The following is a 12,857-nucleotide window of genomic DNA, read 5'->3' on the forward strand; positions in this document are numbered from 1 at the left end:
AAATCTGCATTAATGTTCAAACCTAAAATATTGACACTATACAGTAAATACTGACATTTCAACTTAAAAGACTACATATTTCATTATAACTCATCAAATAACTATTTTGCTTATATTTTTTTACTATAACTTATAAGAAGGAATGACATTCATAAAAACCAAAAGTTATATTAAAGAAAATGTAAACAGATCAGACACCATTTTAAAAATAAAAACGTTAAATAATAATATTAATAATAACAATTAAAAATAATAATAATAATATATATTATTATTATTTATTGCTGAAATGTGTCAGTTGTTAAGGATCAAATAGAGAATCTTAAAAAGTGATAACCATGGGTCATATTCAATATTTTTATTTATTTTAGTCATTTGTTTATTTGATATGTACATCACAATAACACGGGACAAACCAAATACATTTGTTCAAGTGTTTTACAAGACTTGCTAATTCTTAACACTTGTCCAAGGGAGGCTTAACATTCATTCATTTATTTTCTTGTCGTCTTAGTCCCTTTATTAATCCAGGGTCGCCACTGCAGAATGAACCGCCAACTTATCCAGCAAGTTTTTACGCAGCGGATGCCCTTCCAGCCACAACCCATCTCTGGGAAACATCCACACACACATTCACACACACACTCATAAACTACGGATAATTTTAGCTTACCTAATTCACCTGTACCACATGTCTTTGGACTGTGGGGGAAACCGGAGCACCCGGAGGAAACCCACGCGAATGCAGGGAGAACATGCAAACTCCACACAGAAACGCCAACTGAGCCGAGGTTCGAACCAGCGACCTTCTTGCTGTGAGGCGACAGCACTACCTACTGCGCTACTGCCTCGCCCAGGCTTAACATTTAAAAGTAAAATAAAAATAAATAGATATACAGAGCATTATACTTTTTAACATACAACAGCTTTAAGGCAAAGGCAACATGATCAAACAAACTAATTATAGACTATTATTTATAAATACTACTGTTTGCTGAATATTTCTAGAACTGTGGTTCTTAGAAGTACCTAACCTGAAAAAAAAGACTTAATATCTCAGACCCCAAACCAGCACAAATGTTCATTTTTGCGGCACAAATCAGCACAAACGAACAGCATAGTTTTGGGGATTATTTTGTTTTTATGGGGTGCCAACTTCACAGAGGTGCTGTGACTGTGTTATGTGCAATAGCCTATTTAGTTAACAAGCATTGTAATCACCTGGTCGACATTTCATCTATAGGCTATCATTATTATTTTATTCACTTATTACTATTTATTAGAGTTGTGTCAGTATATTTATCCAATGCAAGCGTGGGACAATTTTTATTTTTTCAAGGAGTGCACCTTAAAAGGTTAATGTCTATTTATTTATGGAGATTTATTTTATTTAGTTATGGTGTATACATTCATGTGTTAATGTTTTTGAATGAAAAATACTGATATATTTTCATTGAAAATATGCATTTAACCAACAGTTGTTGATGTTATCCCAACTTAAATATGGACAAATATATTAATATGCCTATACACACATTATAAAATACATTTGAAAATTTCTTTAAATAGGATTTTAATCATTTGAATAATTGTCAACTAAATTTTGAGACAGTTTAAAGCAGAAAGGCTTCTGTTATTCATGTCAATAACATAATACATCTATTAAAATTTTTTAATATTTATCAAAACAATGTATGAATTATTCTATTTAAAATATATTAATATTCCACAACTTGTTGTTGAGAAAAGTGTCTGCTAAATAATTAATGTAAACATGTTTTTTTTTTTTTTTTTTTTTTAGCAAATGTTTTTGTTTATTCACCTTAAAACATTGGCTGCTGCATTATACACATTGTCTAAATAAATTACATGAATTATCCACCAGCTAAATTTTTATAGAGTTCAACCTAACAATATAGAGCTCTTTTTAAACCAGACATTACGCAAAAAAGAAAAAGGTTTCAACGGTCCAAATTAAATATCCACACTTCACATCAGAAGCATCAGACCAATACCCTTACATTATAAATAATATATTAATGTAACGTATCTGCATGAATTGTTCTAATATTTATACTTTCATTTAAAAAGAATGGCACTGTGTTTCAGCAAATGGCTGTGTACAGTACAGCAGAAGGGCTCATTTCTGTCCTGGTAGGCTCAGCATACCACAGTCTGTTTCTTAGCAACTGTAATTGGATCAGGCCTGCATGGCACCTCCCCCTTCTCTAAAGTCATGCCACGTACACACTGGCAAATATGCCATGCAGGACTATTCATGGAAGTGGCCTCAAGCTAAACTCTATTGATTATTTGTTTGTACAAGGAAGATAAAAAAAAGGAAAAAAAAACTGGCAAATATAATTAGAAAGAGGCATCAAAGGTCTGAAATTATGTCTCTATTTTGTTTTTCTCTTTTTTTCCTGAACTACAAAAACATGTTGGTATTATAGTATGGCATTATGAGTCTTTATGTCAAAACACAAATCTGCAAACACAGTTTTGTAGTGTAGTAATAAACACAACAACAGTGTGATGGTAACAGCTAAGTGTTGAGGTGAAATATGGAGATATCTAGGAGCCCTCTTGTGGCCTGCTCTGAAATATGTACTGTGAATGCCAATGAAATGCTTTTCATGTGATATATCAAATCACCAGAATCTAATACATATTTCATTTGGGTATATGCATAATTGTGCTTTAATAAAGGTCTGAACCTAAAAAAAATTATTCTACCACCACCACTGCTAATAATAATATTAATAACAATAAATATTAAATAATATTTGCATTTGTCTAAATCTTTATATGATTGAGGTATTATTCAGTTCAAATAATTTAAATAAATATAGAATACTTTTATAGTCTTAATTTTTTGGTTTAGTGTCCAAAATGAGGAGGTTTGCATTCAGGTATGTAAATAAATAAATAAAATCGTAGTTATATTTTTCCTCAGTCGCTTTGTTGCATTTCTCACAACACTATTTACATTTGCACAACAGTTAATGCATTTCTCAAAAAAAAATTGTGCAAACTTCAAAACGTAGATGATAACCTGCAAAAGTGTGTCACATGCTCAAAATGGATAGCTCATTCCTCAAAAGCAAGTATTCATGTCAATGAAAGTGTCAGTGTCATAATGATGAAAAGTCCTGACACCATTGTTTATGAACAAAGTCAAATGGCTGTCATGTTTTCATTATGTCAGTTTACTCTACATTTTTTTCCAATGCAAAAAAAAGTCAGATTTTGGTGACACTTGCTCAAAATGCTCAAGACAACACTATGTACTGTTTGCACAGCCATTTGAAAACTACAGTAAAGTTAAACATCACTGAGTACAAGGCACTGAATATGTGTGTTTCACATTTTTCATGCGTATGGTCTGCGTAATTTGAATTTATTCACAGCATTGTGCAAAAGAATAAATACACCCTGATCCACTACAAGCATGAACACCCTTTGGGTAGAACTGTGCACAATTGTAAACAATATTGCAGTACATACTGGAACTGAACCTACAACATACACAGGTCTGTAAATCATTCATGAAATTGTTCAATTTGGAAGATATTTTTAGAAAAAAAAAAAGATTACATTTTTTTCTAAAATTTGCTTGACAGATTTTGACACCTAGTTCAGTATTTTTGTATGTAATGACAGTAATGAAATGAGGACTATTAGTTTAATATGGAATGACTATTCAGCATTCCCAAGTTTAGTTACTTTTGAATTACATGACATTCAAATAATAATGTTATAAAACTGCAGAGAGTTGTATGAAAGCAATTGATGCATGTCCAAAAGCATTTGCAATTTATTGGAAGGAATGAGAAACTGCTACTATGATGTGCACAAATGACTAATTGTTTTGAGAAATACATTTACTGTTGTGCAAATATAAGTAGTGTTATGATAAATCCACCGAAGTCACTGAGAAAAACTAACAACAATAATAACAATAATATTATTATTAATTATTAGTTAAGTTACAGTAGTTACAGTTCTAAATTCGACAAGGCCTATTTCCATTTTCCTGTTTGTAGTCAAAAAAGAACTGTCTCTGTGTAGATTGCGCCATCACGTGGCAACTACAAGTATATGCACTTTAATCATCTCAACTGTTTCTGTCTTTAGATTTGTTAAACATTGAGAATGATTCAATAGCTTATCCCAAAATCCATGTTCTTGGTTGTTGAAGTTTATAGCTTAACGTGTGATGCACAAAAGGATATGTTTATCTTTTATTTTAATATTTTTTTGTGTTAAAATGATTTTTAAAACACATACTATGGGTATTTCGGCTAAGTAGACCATGCAGTGGGACTTCCCTGTTTAATATGTTAAATAACAGGATGGGACGCAGGAAGGCCAAAGCTTAATCCTGCAATAACCCATTTCCTTCTCTTGTGACCTTAAGGGGTCAAATCGTGCATTTATACTGCCCTGAAGTCCACTTATAATGTAAGAACAGTTTATTGTGATATAAACAGCTAAATATTTTTCACAGCTTTTTTTTCTGATGTAAAATTATGCAGCATGTTGGGTAAACAGAACTTTCACATACTGTAGTTTAAATGTTTTATGTGGCTGTTAATCAGTTTTCTACTGACACAACAGTTTCACCTTGAACATGCTACATCAAACTGATTCAGAAAAGGATATGCACAAATTAATCCAGAAATAATCTGGGAATAGATTGGCAAAAACATCAACAATCATAATCAGGGACTGGATTGAAAAACCGATAAATAGATAGACACATTAGACAACAGACATATCAGACAGAGAGACAGACATATAAGAAAGAAAGATAAATAGATAGGCAAACTGATGATTTTATTTCAGATAGATAGATAGAGAGAGAGAGAGAGAGAGAGAGAGAGACAGACAGACAGACAGACAGACAGTTGAAGTCAGAATTATTAGCCCCCCCTGTTTATTTCCCCCCCAATTTCTGTTTAACAGAGAATTTTTTAGCACAATTCTAATAGTTTTAATAACTCATTTCTAATGATGTATTTTATCTTTGCAATGATGACAGTAATTAATATTTTACTAGATATTTTTCAAGACACTTCTATACAGCTTGAAGTGACATTTAAAGGCTTAACTAGATTAATTAGGTTAACTAGGTAGGTTAGGGTAATTATAGGCAAGTTATTGTATAATGATGGCTTTTTCTGTAGATAATAATTGTAAATAATTGATAATAATTGTAATAATTTTGGCCTTAAACAGGTTTTAAAAAAAATTAAAAACTGTTTTTACTCCAGCTGAAATAAAACAAATAAGACTTTCTCCATAAGAAAAATTATCAGACATAATGTGAAAATGTGGTGGTTCATTCCGCTGTGGTGACCCCAGATTAATAAAGAGACAAAAACGACAAGAAAATGAATGAATGAATGAACTGGTAAAATGTACTTGCTCTGTTAAACATCCTTTAGAAAAAGATGATAGACAGACAGACAGACAGACAGACAGACAGACAGACAGACAGACAGACAGACAGACAGACAGACAGACAGACAGACAGATAGATAGATAGATAGATAGATAGATAGATAGATAGATAGATAGATAGATAGATAGATAGATAGATAGATAGATAGATAGATAATCTAATTTATTATCTATAGGATAATCTTTCGCAAAAATAAAACAAAAACAAAACCATCCTTATTCATGTGCTCTTCCTCCATAACAGCGCGCTGCTGCCAAACAAACTCTGCACATTGGTCCTCGTCTGGACCCTCCCGGAGCTCTTCCGGGTGTGGATAACCCACATTTCCTCCTGCCGACACGCATTCCCAAGAAAACATCCTGGATAACGGACCGAGCAGCGTGTGAGTGGAAACCAAAGAATAAAACCGAGCCCTCGAGGTGGAAAACAAATAGCAGATACTTGAGATACTGGACATGATTGGCGAGCGAGCTGTGGACTATTTGAGATGTCAGAGCATCATTTACACACATCATTCGTCAGACAGCTGTTCTTCGCGTTTCGAGTTGTAGCGCTCAGACCTTCTCTGCACTGACTCAATTCAAATACACGAGACATTGAGAAGAAAGAGGTTTAAATCGGGAAACAACATGTGGCTATATACTTTTGCTGTAGCGCTTATTGTCATTGCGCAGGAGATAAACGGAGAGCCACATACGCGTCCATCCTCCGCAACGCCGCTGAATGCAACATTACCGCCTCAAGAAGAAGGTTCAGCACAAAATACAACAGATGCTGCGGTTGGATCCCGCCTTTCTACAATATTGAGGGATCTTCCTACCATCAAAAACATTTCGATTTTCATCTGCGTGCTAACAACCTTACTTATCACGTGCCTTGTCATAAAAATATGCAGGTAACATCTATTCTGGTTTATATTTAATACATTATTTTGTGTTCTTTGATTTGTATTTACAATCTGTTTTGTTGTTACAAAAAATGCCACCTTACTAAAAACATGGCATCACGACTCATTGGTAAATTTATGGCACTATTTATAAATTGTTATATAAATTGATGTGTAATCCAGTTTTATTAAATTTTTTTGTTTATTGTTTGTATACTATATATATGGAACATTCTTGAATCTTTAGTAACGTTGACTCGTTATCCCTGATTTAATCCTCCGCGTCTTTGGTAACAGATGGTTCTGTAAGGTTGGATTCTAAGAACCGATTCTTATTCGTAGCGGAAAGCCTTTTTAAAAACACCGCATTCGAATGATTTTCACGACGTTCAGAATTGGAACGTGAATTTCTCTGATAAAGTGAATGAAGCTAAAATACTGAAATGAGCTGACACTGCTTCTACCTCACTTTTATTAGCACAGCACGACCAGTCCGACCCCATGACAAATGACTCGTTTGATTCGGTTCTTTTCATTAATGCAAGCTGAAAGAACTGTTTTACTGCGTTTAAAAATGATTTAAATTAGTAATTTACTTGTCCGTATGACACCATAATTGAATATTTGTAGAACTGTTGTTACATTTTATAAAAATGAATACATGATGTTACCATATGTTAACATATGTTGTATTTTGTGCATTATTAGTCATAACACATGACTAGGAGGATCAGTTAATGGATCACATTTCTGTTACCTTTAAAAGTGGTTTGCAGTGGTGGAAAGAGTACTGAAAATCATACTTAAGTAAAAGTACCATTACTTGCCTAAAAACGTAGTACGAAGTGAAAGTATCTGTTGTAAATATTACTTGGCAGAGTATGAGTAATATTTTGCCAACATGTAGTTTAAAATAACCCAGAATTTTTAGAGCTAACCCCAGGGTTAACATTTTTTATTTGGTGGTTTCAATGTTGTTAGGTTGTTTAAAAGCTATCTTAAAGGAATATTTCACCTAAAAGTGAAAATTTACCCACCCTCAGTTGGTTGTGATAGGATGTATTTTGTGCAATATTGTATAACATATACCAGTTAATGGATCACATTTCTGTTACCTTTAAAAGTGGTTTGCAGTGGTGGAAAACGTACTGAAAAATCAACTTGAGTAAAATTACCATTAGTTGCCCAAAAAACGTAGTGCAAGTAGACTGAAATATTACTCAGTGTATGAGTAAAAAAAGTACTCAAGAGTAGTGAGTATTAAACTGTGAAAGGTTGAAGTGTTTACATGTAATTTGTGCATGTGTATGAAAACGTTACATTCTCTAGTTTTTTAGTTATTGTTTAAGGCTGTTTGGCGATATCAGTCATCATACAGAAGACATCCTCATCTTCTCACCAGTGACATGCAGTCTAAACAGTCTCTGGTCATTGCATGTAAAGATTTAGGACATCTTCTTGGACACTTTTAATGCTTCCAATCAGTTAGCTGCATTTATAAAATGTCCATGTGTTAATGTTGTTCAGTATGATGCGATTTACTGTCTTATGTGTGATTTGATTGGCCAGGAATCTCACAGCTGATTTTTCTACTTAGCCAATAAAACCATAAACAAGAAAATGTAAAGTAGTGACTGCAGTTTGAAGGAAAATTGTGCAGAAAAATGACTAATTCTGCACTACAAATCTACACAAGGGGAAGTAAAAGTACACATTTTAAAGCTACTTTGTAAATTCCTGAAAAAAACTACTTAATTGCTATCATTTGAGTATTTATTATTTGTTAAAGTTTTTCACATCTGAATTCCTGCTTCACATTGTACACTGTTCATACCTAACCCTGGGTTCAAAATGAATCTAAAGTTACTCTAAAAATACTGGATTAATTTAACCCAGTGGTTGGGCTTGTCCATATTTGACCAAAATTTAGTTTGAAATAACCAAGCATTTTTTTTGGTAAACTCTGGGTTAACTTTCTTATTTGGTGGTTTCAGTGTTCTTGTTAGGTTGTTTAAAAGCTCTACTTGGAGTAGGCATGGGACGGTATGAGATTCTGACATATGATAACCTTGGATAGAAATATCACGGTATCCCGGTATCACGGTATTGTGCTCACTGCTTTTTTGTTTTATTTAAAAATGTATTGTTTTTAAATGCTAGTGTAAATAAAACAAAAACTTTTTTTCCCCTTTAAACACAATATATTTATTTTTTTTGAAAGCAGGCTATTTTGGAGCAGTAAACATGTCAGGCTAAATAATTCATAAGATTAAATGACTTCTGCTGTTTTTATATGTTTTAAAAACAAACATCTTTGGATGTTTTTTTTTCTGCTGGAGATACTGTTGTCCTGAAATACAAAATACAAAAATGTAAAAAAAAATCTTACACATACCTCAGGAACGGTATTACAGTATTACTTTTCCAAATCGCGGTATAACTTGAAATCGGTTATCGTCCCATGCCTAACTAGAAGATCTTCATCTTAAAGGCATAGTTCACCCCAAAAGTTTAAATTTACTCACTTTCAAGTGGTTCCAAACATTTACAAGTTCCCTTTTTCTGCAGACACAAAATCAGCTGTTTTAAGAAATGTTAGAAACAAATTAAGGGTTCCGATGCAATAACCCCCAAGTGCAGTCTGAAGTATCCATTAAAAATGAGCATTATTTTCAGCCTCATTTGTTTATGGTGAGTTATTTCACTTTGAAGACCATGAAAAAAACTTATTTTTTGCCATAAAAGAGAAATTACTGAACCTACACACAGGAGCCTGGTAAAAATGAAAATTTTAGAAGAAAATTTCAGACAGCATTTAGAGGTTTTTGCATTTGAACTTTTCAAATACTATGAAAGTTAATGGTTACAGCTTTCCAACATTTTGTGTTCAGCAGAAAAAAGAAACTTGAATTGGTTTGTGACAAGTCACAACCTCACCTGTTCTTTCTGTCCCTGGTTTGAATAGATCAGCAAGGAAGATCAGAAAAACAAGAAAATATGACATCATCACAACTCCAGCAGAGCGGGTAGAGATGGCTCCTTTAAATGAAGAAAACGACGAAGAGGACGATTCCACTCTATTTGATGTCAAATACAGGTGCATTACCACAACACGATTTATGTGTAAATAACCTAAATAATCAAATATTGCTTGTATTAAATTGACTTTTTGTAGAGATTTGCTTGCATTTGCTCGCTTGTCAGTGAATTTGACATTTAAAAAACAACTTGGATGGAGGAATTGTGGCATGTGGCTTTGGGTCAATTCTGATTTTTTTTCACATCTGCGCATTAAACACCTTCGACCTTGACAAGAAAACAAGATTCTGTTTCTTCCCACATTCTTTGGGGGAAATGCAGTCTGCAGCTACATGTTAAGCTACATGTTTTTTTTTGTTTTTTCCAGCAAACACTAAATTTTTTAAAGGTTTTGATGAATGGAGTAGGAGTGCAGTGGGAGTGACAGGGAGCTGTTGCTGAAAAATAGAACCAAGGCTGAGTTCTCGAACAACTTTTGTCTCATTAAAATGAAGTATTCATGGAAAATGGCTCAATGAATTTTTTAACATCCTGCTAAGGAAATATTTTTTGAATATTTTTCGGATACTTCTTGCCGCTAATAAAATTATAGTGTTGCATTTTTTTTGCTTTTATTTTGATTCTATTTTTACATTTCGTCACCTTAGAATTAGAAGGTTCTATCTGACATTTTTGTCACAATTGAGTTATTGACATATTCTTATTAAATAACAGCTTAATTACAGTATTTAGTTTTAGTTTGTTTCATTAAAGTCTTTTTTAAATTTGACTTTTCTGTTTTGTTTTTATAAAGTATAGTTAGTTTTAGTCATTCTAGTTTTACAGAGTTAACAGAACACTTGCAGGGTGGACCAAAGCAAAATATAGATTTTGCACAGTTTACATGAACTCTTGTCCAGTAAAAATAATTAAAATATCTTAATAATAAATATAATTGTTTTAGCAAACACTTAACCCCAACGTATAAAAGAAAAAATATGAAGAATTAAAACAAAGTTTTTTATATTAAAGAAAATGTATGTAGTTAAAAAAAATCATGTCTCATTAATATTTTTGTTAACTGAAGAAATTTTTATGTTTATATTGAAAAGATATTTCTGTGTAATCTCACGCACAGGCCTGTAGCCAGGGGGGCCCTCACTGACAAAGGTCTAGATTTTTTTTCCTTATATGAGCTCATTTGTTCTATTTTGACCCATCAAATTCTAATTAATTTAAATATAATTTTTGTTATGCATGAAATTATAAATGTACTTTTTTTTTACAAGAGAGGCTACAAAAATTGTGAAGCTCTACATTATTATTATTATTATTTTTAAAATTATTATTATTATTATTACTATTATTAATATTATTATTCAAATGGCCAAAATCTGACTCAGGGAAATTTGAATGTGCTGGCCAGTTTATTTATAATTTGCCTAATAAATGACAATAAGCTTGTTTTTAAAAAGATAAAAAGATATATGATGTAATAAATTTTTATTTTAGAAATACATGTTTTTTCATATTTCTATATTCTAAATCTAGTAAATATTTTTCGTACATCAAAAAGTGGGTTTATGATGACCATCCGACAAGCTATTCCAGCTAAAAATAGTGCTTAAAATGTATTTAAATTTCATAATCAAATAGAAAATGAGGTGTATAACTGCCACTTTTTGAGAAAAAAACCCACCCCTTTCACCAAGCTGGCTACGGGCCTGACGCTTAACTGATGGGTGTTTGGTTGTAAAAGCTCCATCCACATGTAGTTCCGTAAAAGTCGCAACAGGTTAGATTTTCCACCAGTACTGAATCACAATTATTTTTTGATAATTATTTCATTTCAGTTTCATTCAGCTGTAGTTTTTTTTTTTAATTCAGTTAATGAAAATGTTTTTTGACCTTAGTTTTTGTTTACTAAAATACCTTTGTGTGCTCATGCTGTTAAAAGTAAACATTTATTGTTAAACTCCTAGCATCGTAGCTGGCTATGAACTCATCAAATAAGAGGCGTGCGTTAGTTGTTTATTGCCTGAATGTTCCTGGCGAGTGACCTCAAGGGTCACAATGGAAATAGTTGTGTTATTTGGAGGGTTAGCGAGCGTCAAGAGTCGACTTCTCCCTTCCGTCCAATTGTTCTTTGACAGAGAACCTGTTTCCTCTTTGCTGGGCAAGGCTCCCTGTTTATCAGCTCTTTATTGGCAATGTGGCTGTTTGATAGTGAAGCAAACCAGTTCAGACCAGTTTGACAACTTTTTCTTCACATTTGAAACTTGAGATTTTAGTTTTTTTCAATTTGCTTAATCCTCTTATTTAAATGCTTTGCTCTCTCCTAGGTGAACGGTATAGCACTCTCGGAGTCATTGTTGAAGGTCTTGTAAAACCCCCTGGATTCCTGCATGAACACTTCTATACAGGGAATGAGCTCCTGCACCTTCGATCCATTTCTCCAAAGCCGTGGAACATCAGTGGAACCGGTCAGGAAATTTTATCCGATGTTTCCTGGTGTGTGCATTTGTTCTGACATTCCAGACCAACGAAGCACAGAATCTTAATCAAATATTGATGAAAAACCTTTTCTTTGTTGCAGGGAAAAGAAATATTAAGCTTAATCCTCCAAAAATACGTTATTGCACAACCTTTTGCTGTTGTTTTTTCCAACAAAACATTCCATTTGTTAATTAAATAAATATGCATAATTGCCCTTGAATGTATTTGGCAGCTTGAATATTTCAGTTACATTATATCACATTGAGGCTATTATATGTCATATTTAAAAAAAAAAAAGTTTATACAATATTTGATGATTGATTTTAAAAAGTTATACAGTCACATTGGTTTTAGCTGTGCTTGAATCAGCCCAAAGTTTCAAATCAAAAGAATAAGATATATTTGTTATATTATAGTGATATTTGCTTATCGACGATGTTAAAAGGATGTTTATGGTCCAATACTGAGAACTATTCTATATTGTTGTCTGTATATATTGTATGCAAATTATTCCTCTGAAATAGTTTATTTTTTAGAGAAAAAAAATACATATTTTGATTTAATAAGTGTAATATGTTTCAAACATCCCTATATTTTGAAAATTATTAATGTACTAACCACTAATCGTGCATATTTACTGTTTAAGGGTTGAATGTATGTGTGAGAGAGGATGTGTGTGGAGTTGGGAGAATATTGTTTCCATATTGCTGCTCTCGAAAGTTGTTTTATTTTTTCGTCGCGTATGCACACCTCCTTTTTTAATTACCGTACAATTTACAGTGGAACTTTGCAGTGCCACACATCATGAAGGGTTTCAGCACATATTTTATTATTGTTTAATATATTTTAAATTAGAACAGCAATGAAAGAGTATCTTTTAAATATCTTAAATCTACAGTGATATGTTGATGACATTTTGTATTATGTCTTTTCCTTAACTTCAGTGTGACTTTCTAAGCATCAATGTGAAGGACTTGTGTCCAACATCTA

At 32.6% G+C, this 12,857-nt stretch overlaps 1 protein-coding gene across 2 annotated transcripts; it reads left to right on the plus strand.

Annotated features, from left to right (window-relative positions):
- Window positions 1-5,692: 5,692 nt before the first annotated feature.
- On the plus strand, window positions 5,693-12,164 carry fam174b (family with sequence similarity 174 member B). 2 transcript variants are annotated; one of them, NM_001103135.1, is given in 3 exon segments: window positions 5,693-6,362; window positions 9,319-9,450; window positions 11,714-12,164. In NM_001103135.1, coding segments are annotated over 3 exon segments (402 nt in total). In that variant the 5' UTR covers window positions 5,693-6,096; the 3' UTR covers window positions 11,718-12,164.
- The last annotated feature ends 693 nt before the right edge of the window (window positions 12,165-12,857 follow it).

This window comes from Danio rerio, chromosome 18, assembly GCF_049306965.1.
Source record: "Danio rerio strain Tuebingen ecotype United States chromosome 18, GRCz12tu, whole genome shotgun sequence".
NCBI classification, from domain to species: Eukaryota; Metazoa; Chordata; class Actinopteri; order Cypriniformes; family Danionidae; genus Danio; species Danio rerio.

What these genes read in the sequence shown, in the direction of transcription:
- fam174b (NM_001083096.1), top strand. Translation starts at nt 6,097, where the DNA reads ATGTGGCTATATACTTTTGCTGTAGCGCTTATTGTCATTGCGCAGGAG. An exon ending in CTTGTCATAAAAATATGCAG is followed by an intron (nt 6,363 to 9,318) that starts GTAACATCTATT and finishes TGGTTTGAATAG; the next exon opens with ATCAGCAAGGAAGATCAGAA.